General features: G+C 54.6%; 1 protein-coding gene across 3 annotated transcripts in view; it reads left to right on the top strand.

The window, feature by feature from the left end:
• The first annotated feature begins 1,734 nt into the window (after positions 1-1,734).
• The window catches only part of CREB3L1 (cAMP responsive element binding protein 3 like 1), a 35,784-nt gene continuing 16,994 nt past the window's right edge, over positions 1,735-20,524 (top strand). Inside the window, exon 1 of one of the 3 annotated variants that reach the window (XM_064576583.1) lies at positions 1,735-2,321. In XM_064576583.1, the coding sequence (XP_064432653.1) occupies positions 2,220-2,321 (102 nt within the window). In that variant the 5' untranslated portion in view covers positions 1,735-2,219. The remainder of the gene's footprint in view (positions 2,322-20,524) is intronic. The other 2 variants (XM_064576582.1, XM_045893823.3) reach the window with 2 other exon arrangements.

Here is a 20,524-nt window from a genome sequence, read left to right as displayed (position 1 = left end):
GGGGTGTTCACCTGGGTAAGAATCAGGAAAGAGAGGACACTCTAATCCTATTTATCTAAAACTATATAATCTTCCCCAATCACTTAAATGGTGCCTCTGTCTCTAATTACAGAGCCAGCTGGGAGGAACACAGGCAAAATTTCTAGCCAACCTCAAGCAGAGGGACACTTTTGTTCCTCCTGGGGGCCTACAAGGACTCCAGCTTGGGGAGCTGGACCCCAGACACCTGCTACCTCGAGCTCACCCATCCCAGACTGGTGTGTTGGCCCAGCCGGACACTGCGCCCCCCACACCTTCCTGGAAAAGGATCAGCCACATTCTCGGTGTTGTTAAGGTTCCCCAGTTGGCCAGATGTGAGGCATGTGGGAACACGCCCGTGGTCCCAGCACCCTAATTCTACCTGTCACTGTTTTGAGAGTCAACTGATTGCTTTTTGGCCCACCCTAAGGGCTCAGAGTTGCACTGCTGGGTGAACCCTAGAGCACGGGCTATATTCTCAGCTTCTCAGAAACAAACTCTCCGGGAGGCCTGGAAGCTAATAATCATGTGACAGCCTGGAGGTCAGAACCTTATTCTCCAGAACTCTGTCAACCGGGTCATGAGATGGAGGGAAAGCACGGGCCTGCCTCCCTGCCCCAGGCAAGCAAACAGCTTCTATCTCTGCCTCACGGTGTGTTGCCCACCTTGGCACTGAGAGCAATTTCGGTGACATTCTGGCTTAACTGCAATGACATCTGTGCTTCTTAAAGGCTTTTTGGTTCCTGAGCTAATTAAAAGCCCCAAACCGAGAGGACACACTTAATCCTATTAATGACTTCTGGGCAGGAACCCGGTGTGCTCAGCCCTCTGAGGGAGTGCCTTTCTCACTCCCTCCATTTGTTCAGGTGCCTGGTGATTGTTTATCAGCCCTTTCAAGAGATTAAGCTGAACTCCTGAGCAGGCCACTTAGGTAAGGGATTCTGGGGAACTGGGAGTGTTCGGTGACCCTGGGTGTGCAGCCAGCCACACCTAGCAAGCTCCATGGCCACTGTTCTTCAATGTCTTGCTCTTCTGAACCATTACAGGGACTGGACAACTGATGAGAAGAGGGGTCCTCGCCTCATTTCTGCTGTTCACTGGGCCCTTTCAACAAACAAGAAAGCTGGATACACTCCTTGCCCTGAAGGATCTCAGAGTCCAGTGGGGTCAAAGACACGTGAGCAAACAATGACAATAACACATTAGACAGGCCACAACGGAGGTAAGAGCACCCTGTCTCTCGAGTGTCTAGGATGCTCACTGCTCCAGCCTGCAAACCAAGGAAGTCTCCCTGGAGGAGGAGACATGTGAAAAATCTCCCCACTGAGAGATCTGTTGAGGGGCCCATGAGATGGAATTGCCCCACTTTGGATTTGGTTCAGGCTCTAGCATAAGGCTGGAAGAATGGAAATAACTCAGCTCCCACCTGAACTTATGGGAGAGTGGTTGGCAAAGCCTCAACAAGATGCCGAGGTTCCAGGAACACAGTTATTGGCTCCAGGATAATTTTGCTCCAAGCCCCTACGTTGATCTTCCAGAGAACAGAGACTTTGGCAAGGAAGATTAGCTTGCAGATGTCTCTTTAAAAGAGGAGGGACCAAAAAATAAAAAAATAAAAAATAAAAAAAAGAGGAGGGACCATTCCTCAGGCCGCTCCCTCTTCTCATTAATATGAAAGTTATCGTGAATATTGATGTGGGGGCGTGGCGCCTCGGCCAGCTGGGCTAACCAGCCAGGGGTTCCCGGTTTCACAGAGAGGAAAGTGACAGAAGCCGTGCAGAGGGAGACGCAGAGAGAGCAGAGCCCCGGGCAGCCACCCAGTCCCGGGGGAGCGCTTAGCTCCCCCACCCCCCGCTCCCACCCTGTCCGGGGGGCTCCTGAAGCCCTCAGCCCCACTCCCAGGCTCCCCATGGAAGCCAGCTGTGCCCCGGGAGGAGCCGGAGGAGGAGGAGTCGGCTAAATGCTCGCGGTGCGCCCGGGGCCCCTGAGCCCAGCCAGCTCCGCGCCGCTGCCCTAAGGCCCCCGCGCCCCCGGCGCCCCCTACCCGGGGCCGCGCCGCCTCCGCCCGCGCCTCCCCGGGGCTTTGCCCCGGATCTGCCCCCGCCCGCTAGCCGGCGCTCAGGCAGGAGCTCTGGGCCGGGCGCGCCGCCGCCCTGGAGTGAGGGAAGCCCGAGCAAGGGGGGTCTCCGGAGCCGGCCGCGATGGACGCGGTCTTGGAGCCCTTCCCGGCCGACAGGCTGTTCCCCGGATCCAGCTTCCTGGACTTGGGGGACCTGAACGAGTCGGATTTCCTCAACAATGCGGTAAGACGAAGGGTCTACGTCCCCCTTCCACCACTCCGCACCCCTCTTCGCGGCGCGCCTGCCTCACCTCCCCCCTCCCCGAAGGACCGGGTAGAAGCGGGGGAGGGGGGCTCGGTGCAGGGTCCCCGAGACACACGTGTTGAGAGCTCTGTGATTCGGAGACCAGATCCCTCGACACCCCCCTAGACCCCGAACCCGGACCGGAGCCTCTGAGCTTGCGCTAATGCGCACCCCTCCTGGGGGCTCCGTCCGCGGATACATTGACCTCGGCTTTCTAGGGGAAGGGGACGTCGAGGCGTCGGGGCCAGCCGATCCCTGGATATGAGCCCGAGAGACACCAATCCTGCCCCCTCCCACGTCTTCTAGCCGTCGTCCACCCACTCCCGGGGTCCCCCGACCAGATTGGGCGCAAAGTGGCGGCGCCCCTTCCTGCGCCCCCTTTAGGACCTCGGTGGCTCCGCGACTGGTTCTCCGCTGGGGGGCGCACAGGGAAGTGTTCGGAAGGCCAGGGACCCGACGCCCCTTGGGGGGCCAGAGCAGTACCCGGGTTCTGAGCCAGTCCTGGAAACTTAGGGGTTCTGCCGCGGCCGCTCCGTGAGTTCCCCAAAGACGGACCTGACGCTCACGCTCAGATGGTCAGGGCAGCACAGGGTGATGGTTCAGGAGGGGGGAGATCTATCTCCCCATCTCTCTGTCTCTAGGTGTGTTCCTCTGTCCCTCATGTCTCCCTGACCTTGTCTCTCTCCCTGTGTCTTCGTGACTGTCTCTGTCTCTGAGCTTGTCCTTCTCTTTCTCTCTCTTCCCCTCCCTCCCTAAGGAAACGTGGCTTCTCTCTCGTCTTCCCTCCCTTCCTCCCTCTCTCAGGCTCAGCCCTAAAACCCTTCTGGGGGGAGGGACATGGGCTCCGAAACGCAAGAAAATATTTGGGTTCAGAAGGGCCTGCTGGGTTGAAATGTGGACAATTTGGGGAATCTGGTGGGATTCCCCCACACACACACCCCGTGCAGTAAACTGCCCATCTCTCTCTCTCTCTCTACACACACACACACACACACACACACACCCCACCTAACGGGTCTCTGCTGGCTGGCCTCTAGCTCCTGGGACCACGATAAACTTGGCCAGATAAGAGCCAAATGCACAGAGACTTTCAAGGATTGGGCATCTTGGACTTCCACTTCAGTTGTCCCAGGCTTCTAGACTGATGGTGGGGAAACAAGCCAAGGGACAGGAACCTGACCGGGAGGCATGGGGTGTGAGGTCTCCCAGCCCTCCATTAGGGAGATCTGGGTCACCCTGCTTTCTGAGGATGGCCCCTGGTCCCAGTCAAAGGGAGCACACTTCGGCACACAGGCCAAGTGGAGGAGGGGAGAGGACTTGGGCTGGTAGTGGGGAGAGCAGGGTTCTAGGCCTGCCTCTGCTTGGGCATCCCACTGTGAGCCTGGTCCTCTGCTTCTTCGTCTATAAAGTGGGGAGAGGTTGGGTCAGGTCTTTCTAAGGATGGTCTGGCACAGATCCTAGGAATAAAGTGGCAGGGATTGGGGGTTCCGTACACCCCTCCTAGAGTTGGTAACAGATACTGGTCAGAGGGAGAGGTGTTTGTTGGAGCGTGTAGCCTTGCAGCCAAGGCGGGTGGTAGAGCCCTCCCCACCACCACAGTGAAGTGCCCTCAGCAGCTGAGTGGGGCTTTCTTCTGAATGAACTCTGCCGCCTACAGCCTCTTCCTGCTCCTCCATTCAGCCTTGTGTCCCCAGCTGCTCAGCTGGGCCTTGGTCCAGCACAGGAAAGGAGGCAGGATTAGACAGTGGTATCCAGCACTGGGACTGGGGAGGGAAAGCCCTGCTGGGGGCTGACCTTGAACTAGGCAGGGCCAGGCCAGGCAGGGAGAGAGGAAAGGATTTCTAAGAGGAGAGACCAAAAACTCCCAGGAGATTTGGTTCTTGGCTGTTCTGCTACCAGCCAGCTGGGCAGTTCAGACAGGTGGCTTTTCTTCCTCTGGGCCTTGGTTCCCTCATTTGAAAAATGGAGGTATAGATCCTTCCCCATAGTGGTAAGAAAATTAACTAAAAATTAATGGAGGAAAATGCCTGGCAGGTAAGTTTCTATAGTTAACTTGTTCCAGAAACTAGATGGGGTGGTGGTAAGAACTATGCAGCAACGAGTTGCTGTGGGACCTTGAGCAAGTCACTTTCCTTCTCTGGTGCCTCCACTTAGATGTCTAAGATCCCTTACAGCTGGGACCACATAACCAACCCTACCCCCAGCTCCCTCTTCATTCTGCATGAGGGTAGGGAAATGTTTCCAAGGTAAGGATGGGAAGGGATAGGGTCTGTGTGTTTCTCAGTCTAGAAGATGGAGAACCGGGTATTCACTATCCTGCTTAAAAATCCAGATAAAGACCATAATGTCATGTGGAAAATGTGTGTGGTCTGTTGCTCCATGCAAAAAGCAAGAACCCAAAATTCTGATGCTCACACTGGACACAACTCTATAAGAAATACACATTCGCTTGGGCAGAGACAGAATGAGTATGCAATTCAAGTCAAGTGTGCTTGGAGGGGTCAGGGATGCTTTCCTTTTACCTTCTATGAAGATACCTTCGTGCTGTTCCCAGCTTATCCATGTGATTCTCCGAGACACCCCTCAGAAGGGGCTGTGCTTCCTGCCAGATGTGCGGGACTTCTACTCCCTCTCCCTCCCCCACCCTCCCACAGTTCCTGATGTGACCACAGGAGAGCCCTTGTCCCCTGTATCCTGTGATCCTTCAGCCCCTGGGCAGGTATGAGATAGGGTCTGGTGCTCAGGAAACTGGGATAAAGGACCAGAGGGAGAACAGGTTGTGTCTCCAGATAGAGATATTAGGTCTCTGTGCCTCTTGCCTTCTTCTGGCTAAGGAGAGGGGATGACTCTAGTTTCTCTAGAGAGAAATGGCTTTGGATCCCAGAGACGCCCCAGCTGGGAGGGTGTGGGGAGGAGGAGGAGGAGGAAGGGGAGTGCTATTTTCTCAGATGGGAGCAGCAGGAAGCTGCAAGGATGTTTGCCCAGTATATTCATTTACCTCCCAGCAGTTGGGGAGGCCAGGTGTGGGAATGACTAGGACCCAGGGACCAGCCCAGGGGAAGGGAGGTGTGGGGGCTAAACCAGGCCCATAGCCCAGCTTCTCTGGAGCTAAATAGGGAAACAGAGAACCACCACCACCACCACCATCACCACCCTGGCCTTGGGGGATTAGGGAGATTAGAGAAGTATGTGCATTTGGGTGTTCCTATGTCTGTGTGTGGGCCTTTAACAGCCCCTAAAAGGGGAGGGGTGTGTGTGTGTCTCTTTAAATTCTCACCAACAGGAAAGAGGACCTAAGGGCCAAGGCACTCTGGTCTCAGAGTAGAATCCCCTAGAAAAGGATCAGTGGGGAAGCCAAAATCTCAGGGCTCCAACTCAGGAAGGGAGATCTCCCCAGACACCTAGTCCTCCTCCAAAACATTGAGTTTGTTTGGGGCAGGGGTATTTTGTTTTGTTTTTGCCTCCCCCACTGGGATACAAGCTCCTTGAGACAGGGGTTTATCTGTCTTGTTCGCGGCGATATCCCCAGGGCCCAACACAGTGCTTGACACAGAGTGGGCCTCAACCAAGGATGGCTAAATGGGCCCAGCCCAGACCTCACATATTTTTAGGGAGGAGGAAAAAGGGTGCTTTAGCCCCTAGCCATCAGGATCCTGCAACCCATACTGTCTCTGAGATTCAGGAAGGGATCGCCATGATTTCCAGGGAGTTGTGGTTGCCTTGAGCCATCCACCTCCTATGCACAGAACCCCGGAGCCCCTGCATGAGGATAATGTATAATTAGTTGACCTACAGCAGATCTGAACTTGTGGCTTAGAAAGCCCCACTCAGCTCCATCTTTGAACATTGGCTCTAGGGCTTCCATCTTCCCCAGTCTTCTCTTGTTCAGGTTGCTCTGGGACTCCTGGATCCACACTTACCCAGCTTCAAACAAAGTCTCTTCTAGTCCTGCCTCAGGGCCTTTGCATGTACTTGCATGTACTGTTCCTGACATCTAGAATGCTTTCCCTCCAGTTCTCTCCATCCCATTCTCTTTAGTCCAAATGCCACCTCTTGAGAGCAAGCTCCTGACCACCTCAAGTGGGGCCCCCTCTCATTTTCTGTTTCAGCCCTTTGATGTCTTCATAGCCCTCATTCCAGTGTAGAGCTCTGTTATTGGCTTATTGTCCATCTCCTCCACTGAGAAAGCAAGTTCCGTGAGAACAGAGACCCTGTCGGTTCTGTTCATTGCCATAAACCTAGCCCAGTGCTGTGGTACAAAATAGGTGCTTAATATAGTAAAACTCCGCCATAAGAGACAAGAAGCCACGTCCAAAATTTTCAGTCCCGTAAAATGTGGAGTTATGTTATTTCAGGAGCAATGAAAAGCAGCGTTTTTCTGTTGGTCCATACTATTGCAAAAAGCCCCAAAGTAGAGCTCGTGGGACCTTACCACATGCAGCAGACCAACTTGAGAAAGCTCCAGAGAAGGACAACTGCATCACTTCTTTACCAACCATCCCGCCCCAAGATAAGAGTTTTGCCCACCTTTATTTGAGGTGGGCCCCAGGCAGAGGACAGAGCCAAGTTTGGGTTGCCTTGTAGTGGACTTTGCTCCATTTCAAGGATTTACTGTATTTGTCGAGAAAATTACTTCAGACTAGAGCAGTCCCTGGAAGGGAAGGGGAGAATGTTTTTTAAAAGACAGGCCTGAGCGTTCGAGAAGTGTATTGCTCATTCCAGAAGGGGCCCCGGGGTTCTCAGGGTCCTGGCCTGGCCAGCCCTGAGGGTGATGGGGATGCTGGATCCCACGAAAATGCTGTCTGTACCCCAAACTACGATGGGGTCCCTCCGGCTTCCCTGGACCAGCTGGGGCTTCGCTTGGTCGTTCTTCAGTACATGCATCCAGGCCTTTGACAAATGGGCACAGAAGGAGCCCCTTGCTGGTCACTACGCATAGCGACCTCAGCCACTGCCATGAGAGAGAGGCGAAGCTGCAGCACCACGGGGCGCTGGATGGAGCAGAGCAGGGCGGGTGCCCGAGGAGGAGCGTCCAGCCAAGATGGAGGTCACAGAGGGTTTCTTAGAGGAGGTGACCTGGCACACGCCGTCCCTCATGGCCCCATCCCTATTGGCAAAGGAGTTGCTGGAAGGCACTGTCTCTTTTGAGCATATAGAGGTATCAGTGTCCCCTGTGCAGATAAGAAAGCAGAGTTTGGAAAGGAGGCAGGGGTCCCATGGAGAGAGTCTAGTTGGGGAGATAACCATCTTCTCTCTCTCTCTCTCTCTCTCTCTCTCTCTCTCTCGTTCTGGTTTGCACTTTGCTCTCTAGGGCGAGGAAAGTTTGGGCTCTCTGATATCAGAGGGGCCCCGCCTTCACTCTCACCCACTGCCACCGTCAGGGCACCTTGGATGCCCGGAGCATTAGAAGCAGAGCCAGCGGGTTGCGTGGCCTGTGAGAGCCGAGCAGAGGCCCCCCCTCCCGCCCATCCTGTGCCCTGTCCTCAGACTCACTTTGGGATGCTGCTCCCCAGCCCACCTGGGAACTTGGACCTCCGCTCTCTGTAGCTCCCAGGACTCCCCAGGAGAGTCTATATATGCCTGGCCTGGCCTGGCTACTGTGGCAGGAGAGGAGAGGACCAAGGACACCCCCACCTTGTGTCTTCCCCTCCCCATACCATGTGCCTCCTGCAAATCCCAGTACAGAGGCCCTCCCAGAGCATCCCTCTCTGGGACCTGGCTTGCCCCCGAACCTCCCTCAAGAAACCAGCTCCAGATGCTGGAGAACAAGCTGTTCTTCTGGAAGTCTCTGCGCTCCAGGGGGCAGGATAGAGGAGGAAGATTTGGGTGGAGTTAAGTCAAGACCATGAGCATTGCTTTGGCTGGGACACTGTGTAACCCCCTCAAGCAGACGAGGGGAAGTCAGAATAAGTGGCAGGACCCTTGACCAGGATGGGGGAGAAGGTAAGGGTGGGGGCGTCTGGTTCAGGAGAGGCTGGGAGGTGCAAGAGATGGTCCAGAACTCTGACCATCACAGAAAATAGGTCAAAGGGATCGATTTCCTTGGAATGTCAGAGTCTGATTTCCATGACCTAGACATAGCATATCACCAACAAGGTCAACTTGAGCACTGGGGCAATAATGGGCTTCCCTGCTGCCAGCTTTGCTGTGAGTCCTCTCCCAACTCTCCCGGGACTGAGCCCTCACTGCAGCTTCCTTGGCCCTTGGCCCTTGGCCCTTGGTTCTTGGCCCAGGCACCATTTCACCCATCCCAGAGAGGCTGACACATCTGGGCTGTGGACAGCAGCAGCTGTCCCCCTTTTCCCCTTCCAAAAGGAAAACAAAAATGAAAGCAGCAGAGGAGTAAGGCAGGCTCTTCAGGCCCTCACGGAGAGCCAGGAGGCAGTTTTAAAGCAGCCACTGAGGGGACCTGCTTCAGAGGCAGGCAGGCCCAAGGCTTTGCCCACTGTGTGCCCCTCTGCCTGGACCGTCCTCACCTCTCCTCACCTCTTCTCACCCCATTTCCCCAAACTCCCTGTGTGATCTCGGGCAAATCACTTCCCCTCTCTGGGCCTTGGCTTCCTCACTGCTGAACTAGACAGAGAATTCTTTGAGAGCAGGAACATCAGACAATTACTTTGTTGTCTAGTTATAGCTATAGGGACTGAGTGCTGAGGAAATGCTTATTTATTGGATGGATGGATGGACGGACGGATGGATGCATGGACGGACGGATGGACGGATGGACGGACGGATGGATGGATGGATGGACGGACGGATGGATGGATGGATGGACGGGTGGATGGATGGATGGACGGATGGACAGTTGGATGGATAGAAGGAAGGAAAACAAGGAAGGAGTGGGGAGGGGTGATGGATGGATAGACGGGTAGATGAACAGATAGTGGAAGAAAGGACACTTTCACACTTACAACTTTAATGATACTTTTTTTTAAAGTGGATTTTATTTTTTATTGAAATAGTGAATTTTAACCTAAATTCCACATCTACCTTTCAATTTACCATACTAGACTTTTGTATCGTAAAAGAATATATATGGTGCATGCATATGAATTATAAAGGATAATAAAATAGATACATGTGTACTCACTAGCACCATTGAAGATCTAGGCCCAGCTCTGAATATCTGGGTCTCTCAAAGCCACATGAGTTCGGGGGAGAGCTGTGCTAGGGACCCTGAATCCACTCCACTCTGGGTAGATTCTGAACAGGAATGTCCTGAGACCTGGTGCCTACTCCCAGACCCAACCTGACCAGACAGCGAGTCCACAGGTCAGATAGCTAATACCTCAAAAACATACCAGAGGTGGGGTGTGGTGGCCATGAGTGGTCTCCTTTAATGGCTCAGACCTGGGAGCAAATCTTGGCTCTCACCATTTGTCATCTGTGTGAACTTGGACAGGTGCCTGAACCTCTCGCAGCTGATTTTCCTCATCCATAAAGTATGACCATAGAACATAGGGTTCTTTTTTTTTTTTTTTTAAAGATTTTATTTATTTATTTGCGAGAGAGAGAATGAGAGACAGAGAGCATGAGAGGGAGGAGGGTCAGAGGGAGAAGCAGACTCCCCGCCGAGCAGGGAGCCCGATGCGGGACTCGATCCCGGGACTCCAGGATCACGACCTGAGCCGAAGGCAGTCGCTTAACCGACCGAGCCACCCAGGCGCCCCAGAACATAGGGTTCTTATGAGGATTCACTTAGATAAGGCCTAGCACAGTGCCTGTCACCTAGTGAGGCCTCCATAAACCATAGTTGTTGCCACTCGTTTTATTCTGATTATTGTTGTCATGGCCTGGAAGGAAGGTCCCCAGCATTGGCCAGTCCTTGGAGGAGGGTCCCACCTTCTCCATCCCTTTCATGAGCCCTGGTTGTAGAGATTTTATTTCCCTGTCTGTCTGACCTCTTGGGAGCTGGAAGGCTCTTTTAAGTACAGACAAAAGATGCCAGACCCCTTCCTAAGGCTCTTTCTGGGCCTCAGGAAGGGGATGGCCAGGGATGAGCGACATTGGGGCCCCAAGTGGGGCCCCATTTGCATGGAATTTGAAGCCATAGTTTGTACCTGGCTCTGCACGGGGTGTTGAGAATGGGGCAGCAGAGAATCAGCCACTCCTTCAGCAATCAGTTTGCTTCAGAGCATGAGCTCTGCATTCAGAGCCTGGGTTCAAATCCTGATTCAACCTCTTGCTAAATGAATGAACCTGGGGAAGCTGCTTGACTTCTCTGTGCCTCAGTTTCCTCAACTTTAAATGAGGGTACGACCTTATCTTCTGAAAGTTAAATGAGATACTACATGGAAGGAGCTACAACAGTGCCTGGGACATAAACATTAGCTGTTATTATTATTATTTTCATTATTAGGCACACTATATGCTAGGCCCTGTGTGAGGCCCAGCAGAGGGTTCAAGGATGAACTCCATCCTGCATCCTACCCTCAAGGAGATAAAAGTTCAGAAGGAGAGATGGGTCCCATTGTGCCTACTTAGAGTTCAAGGCATGATACTGACCAGTAACCCAACAATCTATAAGTGCTATGGCGGTTCAAGAGGGACATCAGGTGGTACAGGTGGGCAACCAAGGAAGTGGTTGTGGAAGTGGCATTTTAATTGGGCCTTAAGGGATGATAGGAGTTGGAATGAAGAGATAAAGGGCAAAGGCATTCCAGACACAAGGAATGGTATAAGCAAAGGCCCTGGGGCAATGGAGCTCACAGCAGTTTTGAGGAGCTAGGAGTGGTCATCCAACTAGGATGGAGGGAAGAGAAAGATGAGGGTCTCCAACTACAGTGGTAAGTTGAGATGCATGTACAACAGATCTTGAATGTCATGCTTAGGAGCTGGGAGTTTTTTCATCAGGCAGGAGGGAGCCAGTGATAGTTCTGAGCTGGACAAAGTTGTGGTCCCCACAACTCTGAACTGTCTCAGTGCTAGGAGGTCTAGGGTTCATTAGGAATCTGCTGTCAGCCTGCCTGGATGCTGAGGGACCCTGCCCAAAGGGAGAGAGGACTGTGGGCCCTCCCTGAGTCCGGAGCAGCCTGAGGCAGTAGCTAAGCCCAGGTCCCTTCTCTTCTCTGACTTCCACCCTGTGCCCTGATGTGACTCTCACACTGGGCCAGGAGTACCAGTTCCCATCAGGCTCTTTCATCCCCAGCCCTCGGGCCAGGCTGACCTGGAGAGGCCCAAGGCGACTCCACCCTCGCAAAGGAACAGGCTTCCCTCTTCAGGGCTGAGAGCTCTAGCCTGAACCGAGTCCTTCCTCCTGGCCCAACCCCAGGGCCCTAATGGGGTTCCCCCACCCCTCCTGCAGCTCCGGACCCTCCACTCTCAGGCAAGGTATGTCCCTGTAGGGCCCAGGGCCCTCTAGAAGGATCTGAGCCCTCCTTCTGAGGCCAGCCCAGCCTGGCACCCTCACCTCCTTGGCCCTCACACCCAGCTAGCTGGGACGAGATGCCCAGAGCCCCTTTCATCATCCTCCCAGAGAAGAGGCCCAGCCCTGCCCTCCGCTGCCCCAAGGCCTTCACCCCTTCCTCTCCCAGAGCTGCAAATCAGTTCCACATTTGGGATCTGGCATGTACTGTCTGCTCAGAACTTTCCCCTCCCAGTTAGCTCAGGCTCCCATCTCCCCCCACCCCACATGGTCAGCCCATGGGGTCTGCAGAAGGGGAAGGGCTCCTGCCTTCAATGACCTCTGAAGAGGTCGAGAGGGAGCCAGACTACGGCCAGGTACCAGAGGGACCATGGACAGGAGGCCCTCCTGGGGAGAGATGAAAGAGAAAGGGTAGAGGGGGTGGGGCGAAGGCAGAGCTTGAGCAAGCATATGAGGGGATGAGGGGTTGGGGGTGGTGAGGGAAGGAGCGAGGTAGTTCCCAGCTCAGCACATTCCTGAGACATCTGGACGTGCTGGAAGGGCCCCAGCTGGCCTGCATGGCTGTAGCTCCAGCTTCTCTACTCTGTGATGTCAGGACCCAGCACTCCCCCTCCTCGCAGAGTCCCGCTGGCCTGAGGTCCACCTTGGGGCTGAGTGCGGGGGTCTCCTCCCCAGACCCTTCATCCCCAGTGAGCAAGAACGAGGCCGCTGAGGCCCTGGGGGAAACGCCTGCCCCGGAGGAGGGCCTGGGCATGGCGGTAGGAGGCCCACACCAAAGACCCAGGGGTTTGCCCATGCGGCTGACTCAAGGAGATTCCTCTTTGAGGCTGATGCCAGTCCCTCCCTTCTCCTTGGAAGGGAGATCGAGACAGAGGAAAGACTCTGGAAATGGCCGCTTCCCTCAAGCTGTGTGATCCTGAGCAAGTCCCCTCCCTTCCCTGGCTCTCCGTTTTCCTCTCTGTAATAATAATAATAGTAATAATACCAGCTCCAGGTCAGTGAGACCCTTCCACGCATCCTGCGTTGTGTCAGGCACTTTACAAATGTCATCCTTTATTGAAACCTCACAGCCAACCTAGTAGTTAGAGATCAGTACCCCTATTTTAGAGCCGAGACTGGGGCTCAGAGAGGTTAAGAATGTTGCCCAAGGCTACACAGTAAGTAGCAGAGCCAGGATTAGAACTGGATCATCAGTCTGCCTCCCTTGCTCTTAACCGTTGAAGTACATTGCCTCTGTCAATAAAAGGGGATGGACCCAGTGATGCCAGAATTCTTTTCAGCTGGAAAATGGTGATGATTTTTTTTGGCTGTTGTGGGGCTCTTCAAGAAGGGCAGGGGCAAGCATTAGTCACACACTGGGTGGGGGGAGGAGAACAGAGGCAGCTGGCTTTGAAGCGTCTGATGGGTCAGGAGTCTTTGGAGGTCCCCTCCCTTGGAGTTCCAGTGAGGTCCAAACCCCTGAGGCTAGAGCCACAGCCTGATCCCCAGCCGAACCCAGGGGTCCCACACCTTCCCTGAAGGAAAGGAGTAAATAAGGAGAGAGAATGCAGCTTCTTCCAAAAATAAAACCTGAGGACAACTCAGACAGTCCGGGACAGCTGAGGAAGCCAGAGGCCGAACGCTGAGTGCACTGGAGAGAGGGAAGAGGCCAAGGGAATTCCAGCCAGAGCCGGGTGGCAGGCTCCAGCTGAGGAGGGCCTTCCAGCTGGCCAGGGTTCCCGAGCGCGGCTTGGCTGGGTGGCCGCGGGGCTCTGCTGCTACTCTTGGGCCTAGTCAAACCCTGGGGGCAGCTGTTACGGCACTGAGGGGGGTGGGGGGACTCTGGTCCCCAGGAACTGGTCTGTCTGGGGCTTAAGAACAAAAAAGCCTTGGGAAACAACAACCTGGATACAACAGGCCCCACTAGGGAGGAGCAGAGGGAAGGAGGCCAGGAGCTTGCAAGCTGGCATGGAAGCAGAATTCAGGGCTGTCATTCCTGGAGGCTCAGCTGCAGAAGAAAGGCCTCAGTCCATTAGCTCACTGGCACATTCCTTCATTTACCCACTCATTCAGTCCATCAGGCAGTCACTCGGCAAACACCTGCGCACCCACCACGTGCTGGGACCAATGCTAGGCTTTGGAGATACACCTGAGAACTGGACACAGCAAGACATAGAGGCAGTATGGCTGGAGCATCTCAAGCTATACTAAGGGACCTGGAAACTATCCTAAGGGCAGTAGGGAGTCATCGATAGATACTGAGGAGGAGAGTCACATAGTCATATGTGCTAGAAGATTCCTCTTAACGGAGGGTGAAGAATGCTCCGGAGACCGATCAGAGTTCACGCCTTAGACTTACCTTCACCAATGGGGTATTTCACACCACTAGTCAGAAAGCCTTTTGTGAGCAGGAATTGGGCTTTGTTCATCTCTATATCCACAGGCCTGGGCACGTAGTAGGTGCTTAGTAAATACTGAACGAATACATAAGTGATGAATAAATGGCTGTGATTGGATGCCCTTATTCTCCAGAGGTCCCCAGTGCCAGCCCTGGCACTTAGTCTTCAGTGTCCTGAGCTGTCCCACAGGGATCCTCTGGCCACCGTGTACAGACCGACATCTCCAGCAGCCAGACTGTGGGCTGCTGGGCCCTCAGTGGTGCCAGTCACAGCTAATCCCAGCCCTGGGCGACGGCATTCACTGCCACCGCTTCCTCCTGCCCAGACAGTACCTGGCACTAACCCCAGGGTTGGGCCACAGTACATGGGCCGTCTGGTTGGAAGATGCCAGGGGCTGGCCAGGAACCTGCAGGCCAGCTCTCCACTTTCCTGAGGGATCTGCGACCTGGCTAGGGAAGGGTTACCAGTGTCAGGAGAGGGAAGTGGAGAGCCAGACCAACAGGGCTGAGGGCTATGGAGAACGTGCATGCCCTCCCCAGGCCCTGCAGCACACACGGAAGCAGCCTGTGGTGGGTGCCAGCCTGCGTGTTCCGCTCTCCCTTCCTTTCTCCAGCACACGCATGGAAAAGCTCAGTCCCCGTGTCATCCCCTCCTCCAGTCCCAGCCCTCACTGTCCCAGCCCCTGGCGAGCCTGGGACTCCCAAAGCTCCCTCGCTGGGGGTCATATGACTCAGGCATGTGGGTTGGCGCAGTCAGCATTTAGTTCTGTGGTGGTGTGACATGTTGTGTGTGTTCAAGTGAGAGGGTGCGGGGCCGTGTCTAACCATCTCTGGGGTGGCTGCACATTTGTGTGTGTGTGTCCAGGAGAATGTGTGTCCATCTGATCACACCTGAGGAGGGCGTCCTTGTTGGGGCTGTGTTTAGTGCCTACCGGTGTCAGCCTAGGGGAGCCCCTGAGTGGGTGTGTGCCAGGCTGTATGTGGAATGTGTCCGTGGATGTGGATCTCACGTTGTGTGGTATCAGAAAAGTGGTGTTTCCCCGTGTTAAGAAGGAACCTCACAGCCCATGTCTGTCTAGCGCACGCACACGTATGCACACACATACACACAGAGAGAAGCATTTCTGCTTATTTGGACTTGGGCTCTGTGGTGAATAGTTCGGTAGAGGGAAAATATGAAACCTCAGCAGCCGCCTTCCCTGGGCCTGTGGGGAATGGGGGATGAGAGTGAGGTTGGAGGTTGGAACAATGCGCCCCCCTTAACCCCCATGCCCTTGCCAGGAAGGCTCAGGGACTGGCTCCAGGGACCGGAGGACTGGCTCCAGGGACCGGAGAACTGGCTCCATCCCTTCCCAGTCCCCAGGGAGGCCAGGACAGAGGAAAAGAGCCCACTCTCTGAAGACTAGTTCACTTCACCCTGTCCCTGCCTGCCAGCCCTGCCTCAGGAACACGGTCTATAACAGATGGGGTAACTGAGACCTGGCCAGGAGACACCACCTGCCCCTGCCCAGGTCTGCCCCAGAACACAGCTGGATCTTGAACTGGGGCCTCCAAAGTCTGAGTCCAGGGCCTTTTTCCCTTCACAGGACAACCTCTGATTCTGGCTCTGGGAAGGGGGTCCCCAAATGCCTGGATGGTGATGCTTAAGAACAGGGAGGGCCTGACAACTGGATACCCAGGGGCCCACCTCCCCTCCCCTAAGTCCCTCCTTGTCTCCCTTGAGCCTACCCCTCCCCCCCCCCCATATCCGCACACTCAGGGCACAGCACTGACTCAGACTCGTGGCCCTTCAGCTTGAAATGGGGTCGATTTTCTAGTGACCACGAGGCAAGTAACCGTCCCGGAATGTATGGGTCAGTATGGGGGGGAGGGGGGCATGTGGCCCAGTCTGTGGGGGAGGGAAGGAAATGTGAGAGGACTCTCCTCCCATCTCTCCCCAGAGCTCACTCTCGGAAGGAATGTCCGGGCTCGGGATTCCCCCCTCCCACTCCTTATCCCACAGCTCAGCCTGGACCCACTCTGGTCTCCTCCCTCCTTTCCCGAAGCACAGACTGAATCAGCGCGGGCGAGGGGAGAGGCAGAAGTCAGGGCCCGGGGTGCACGCGCCGTGGGGCTAGGGGCGGAGGGAAGGGGGCGCTCTGAGGCTGCCCCAGGTCTGGGGAGAACTTTCTCCCACACACCCTCTCAGACAGCTGCACTCCCAGAGCTTTTCCCTCTCTCTGCATTGATCCCAGTGGAGAAATTACGGGAGGGGAACTGAGAGGAGCTTCAGATGGTCCTGTTACGGCCCCAGGAGCGTTCCCACTCCCCGCACGACCAAGGACCCGCTGCCCCGTCACTGCGCCCTGTGGTAGGACTGTTCGCAGAGGGACGGAAGGAGCTGAGCTGGAAGAGCCGCCAAGGGACATAAGAATTGCGGCGCGGCCTCCCCTGCGAGCCAGGGACTTCCGAAGAGACCCTCCCTCTCCACTTCCCCCCGCTTGCTCGGGGGCCGTGCAACTCATTAGGGTCTGGGACTGCGTGGGGCTGCCGGCCCCCTGGAAGCTCCAAGGGGCCGTCCGTGCCTCTGCCGCAGAAAAGGACACACAGCGGGACCTAGCGCTCCGGGCCCTTCCCACGCCCCCGCGGTGCGCGAAACGGAGAACGCTCCTCGCTCGCGCCCCGCCGCCGCCGCCGCCGCCGCCGGCTGCCCGCAGCCTCCTCCCATTGGTCAGGAGCTCCGCGGGTCGCACCAATGAGCAGGCCTGACTCCGGCGCGGGGCCGCCCCGGTGCGCAGGCGTTAACCTCTGGCGGGCCGCGAGCGGCTCGTGGGACCGCTCCTTCTTTACATTTAAAGGGCTGGCGGCTGAGCCCGGGCTCCGGGAGCGGGCGCCGCTAGGAGAGGTGTGCGCGGGGCGGGGGGCTGCGAGCAGCAGAGTCCGAGACCGCTCCGCGAGAGAGGGAGAGAGAGAGAGAGAAGCCGGGGCTAACTGCGCGTGGCCTCCGAGAAGGAGCTTATGTTGGCATGACTGTAGGAAAAAGTCTTTAACGAGGAGGGAAACAAATCATAATATTTCCTTCTCTGGCTTCCCATCCCGGTTGCCTGGAAAGGCACCCCAGAAGGTTCACCAGCCCCATGGAACCCTATCCCCCTCTGAACGTTGACCCACGACCCCCTGCTGTTTATAGATTTGATAAGGGAAATCTGTGTTCTAAGGTGGCCGACCAAGCCAGCTAGGGAATCCCAGTTCCGGGCCGTTCGGGGTTTTCCCTCCTGCCCCGCCTGCCCGGCGCGGGAAAGTGCCACATACACGGAAGTAAAAGTGTATAAATTACCCCCTTTGTGCTCCGGGCACAGACCTTTGGAGATCATTCTCCTCTGAGCCCGCCAGCGTTAAATAAACCTCCTATCCTCCAAGATCTCCGAGTGCTGCTTGGTTTCTCCGTCAGGCGATCCAGTCCAGGTTCTGTAACAGATTAAGACCCCCCTTCCTCCCTCAGGGCAATAATTTCCTTCCGATAGTAGTGAAACCTCAGCTTCTAGCGTGTGAACTAGAGGTAGAGCTGGGTGTGGTTGGGGGGGAACCTGGGCATGCTGGAGCTGAGGAGGCCTGAGATCCCCAGAGTGGGCTTTCCAAAGTTGGGGGAGGGTGGGTACCGTGGAAGAAGTGAGAGGACAAGAAGGTGACCCCCATTCCTGTGCAGCCTCAGAGCTTCAGAGGACCCCCTCCCTCAACATCACCAACTCGCTGTGTGACCCTGGGTAGGCCTCTTTCCCTCTCTGGACCTTGGTTTCTTCATTAGGAAATGGGGTGAGAGGAACAAGAGGGAGGGCCATGGGCTTTCTCAGGTCCCTTCTGTCTCTAATGTGATATCAATCAGCCATAACTGAGCTGCTTTGAGAAGCCAGGCACCAGATAGAAATCAGGCTACAAAACTCTCTGAAGGGAGTCCCTTCTGGCCTGCTTCCATGAGCAGGAGGTTAGCCTGGAGGTGATGAGACATGCCCACCATTGCCAACGGGGGGTCCGACCAGCACACAAGGAAGCCCTGAGCAAAGAGGACCGGGTTTTCTGAGTGTCCTCCACTCCCACCCTGCCTGCCCCTTGGCCGCCCTCCCCTTCCACTTGGCTCCCATCCTCTGGAAGCTCCATCCTGCTGGGTCTTGGCTGCCATTTCCAGCAGGTGGGGGCTGCCCACAAAAGGGGGCCAGCTGAGCTCCCTGAGCAGGTTTCTGTGGACACCCCGAAAGGGGTCTCTTAGAAGGACCTGGCTCATCTGCCTGGAGTTAAGGCCTTCAGGGACCCCAGCCCAGACTGGAGGAAGCATTTCTCCTCTCCCAGGCCCCAGGAAAGGGCTTGGCAAACCCTTATCGCCTGAGAAGCAGCTGCTGGAGGAATACCTTAGCGGCTGACTCACTGCCCTCCTTCCTCACAACACCCTCCCACTGGGCCCCACACCAGGCCTCTGAGAGACCCTGAGAGAGAGAGCAGGGGCAAAGCGCCCCCAGCTGGGCTGGCCCAGGCCCTGCAGAGGGTGTAGCTAGCACAATCCTGCCTGGGGCTGGCTGGATGATTGGGGGGGGTACCCTGTAAATGGCCTTAGTGTGGGATCACAGTTATTCTTAGAGATGTGTTTCGTACTAGTATCTCCTGGTACTGCCTCAGCCCAGGCCCTGATGAACAACTGACATGCTGATGGCATTGCCCTCTGGGGTACAAGGCCATGTCCCTGCAACAATAGTTATCATGGGCCAGGTGCTGGGATTCAGCAGGTGAACAAGATATAGATCCTGCCTCAGGGAGTTTTCAGCCTGGCCAACGGGCAGTTCTTGAACAGAGGAATGTCTGCTACAGTTGGGGAAGGACTGGGCAATGAGGGGTTGTGGACACTTCCCTGTTGTACTTGGCTTTCCTGGGCCTCAGTTTCCCTATATGTCAAATGCAGATATGCAACTTCCTTATCTCATTGGGTAATCGTGAGGATTAACTAAAGTCGTGCTTTTTAAAGCACTCTGGAAGGTTAAAATCACAGTAAGGGCGCCTGGGTGGCTCAGTTGGCTAAGCGACTGCCTTAGGCTCAGGTCATGATCCTGGAGTCCTGGGATCGAGTCCCGCATCGGGCTCCCTGCTCAGCGGGGGGTCTGCTTCTCCCTCTGACCCTCTTCCCTCTCGTGCTCTCGTTCTCTCTCTCAAATAAATAAATAAAACATTTAAAAAATAAAATCACGGTAAAAATGTAGGGTAGATGATAAGTTCTGGCAAACTGGGGAAAGGGGAGAGAGTACCTGAGTCAATGGGTTTCTGCATTTATTTTGTCCTTGATTCTTTGATCATTCTTCAGCTCAACTCAGCTCAAGCCCGGAGTTTGGCTTTGAGTAGCTGCAGTTTTCATACTAATAATGGCTAACAACCATTGAGTACTCACTACATACTAGGCACCATTCTGCTACGTGCATTAATGTGTGTGTGTTCTATGTGTAAGTGGTGTGTGTACTTCACTCATTTTACCCTCATAATCCTATAAGGTGAGTATTAAGCACCTAACAAATATTTGATCTTCATGACAACAATCTTCATGATCTTCATGACAGTTCCAATGAAGTGGAACTATTATTTCCCCTTTGCAGATAGGGAAACGGAGGCACAGAGAAGTGAAATATTCTGAAGCTTGTTCTCAGAGGGCTTTTCTGTTCACCCCTTCAGGACTGGGGCAGGCTTTGAGTATTCCATGTGAGAAAGGGCCACCAGCTCTGACCCTGAACCAATCAATCCCCCAGAAGCCGGTCGTTAACCATTCACCAGGTTGGACTCCAGGACCTGAAGCAACCCCCCCTCCCACCATCTCTTCCAACCTACCAGCAAACGCATTCAATAGGCACATGTTTATAATTCTATAGAGAGAAAAAAATAAGCACCTACTATGTACCAGCCACCGGGTGCTTTATTAATAATGAGATGCAATGTTTGTTGAGTATTATGTACCCAGGGCCATCCTCATAACAATCCTGACAGAAACTATTATCATCCTCACTGTACAAAGGAGGAAATGAAGCAGAGAGAGGTTAATTAACTTTCCCAAGATCTCAGAGACGAATATTTTTCAGACTTTTTTGTTTCTAAGAAATGTATTTTACTTCATTACTGAGTCCACACACACACACAACTGGGACGAAAACCTCACCAGGTATTTAATTTCACTATGTGAAGTGCAGTCTGGTATTTTCTACTCTTATTTTTTTTTCTGTTTTACTTTTTCTTAAATCCTGGTTGTGACCTACTAGATTGATTTCACAACCCATTAATGAGTCACCACCCACAGTCTCATCAGCACTGAGTCATAGCTAGAAGTATCAAGGTCAGGATTCGAACCCAAGTAACATGGCTTCAGAGCCTAATCGCTTGGCATAAAGAAAGTCTTGG

The sequence above is a fragment of the Mirounga angustirostris genome, unplaced genomic scaffold (genome assembly GCF_029215605.1).
Source record: "Mirounga angustirostris isolate CCGP_5_RB_7025 unplaced genomic scaffold, mMirAng1.0.hap1 SCAF_13, whole genome shotgun sequence".
In the NCBI taxonomy this organism is placed as follows: Eukaryota; Metazoa; Chordata; class Mammalia; order Carnivora; family Phocidae; genus Mirounga; species Mirounga angustirostris.
This window is presented reverse-complemented; position numbering and strand designations above follow the sequence as displayed.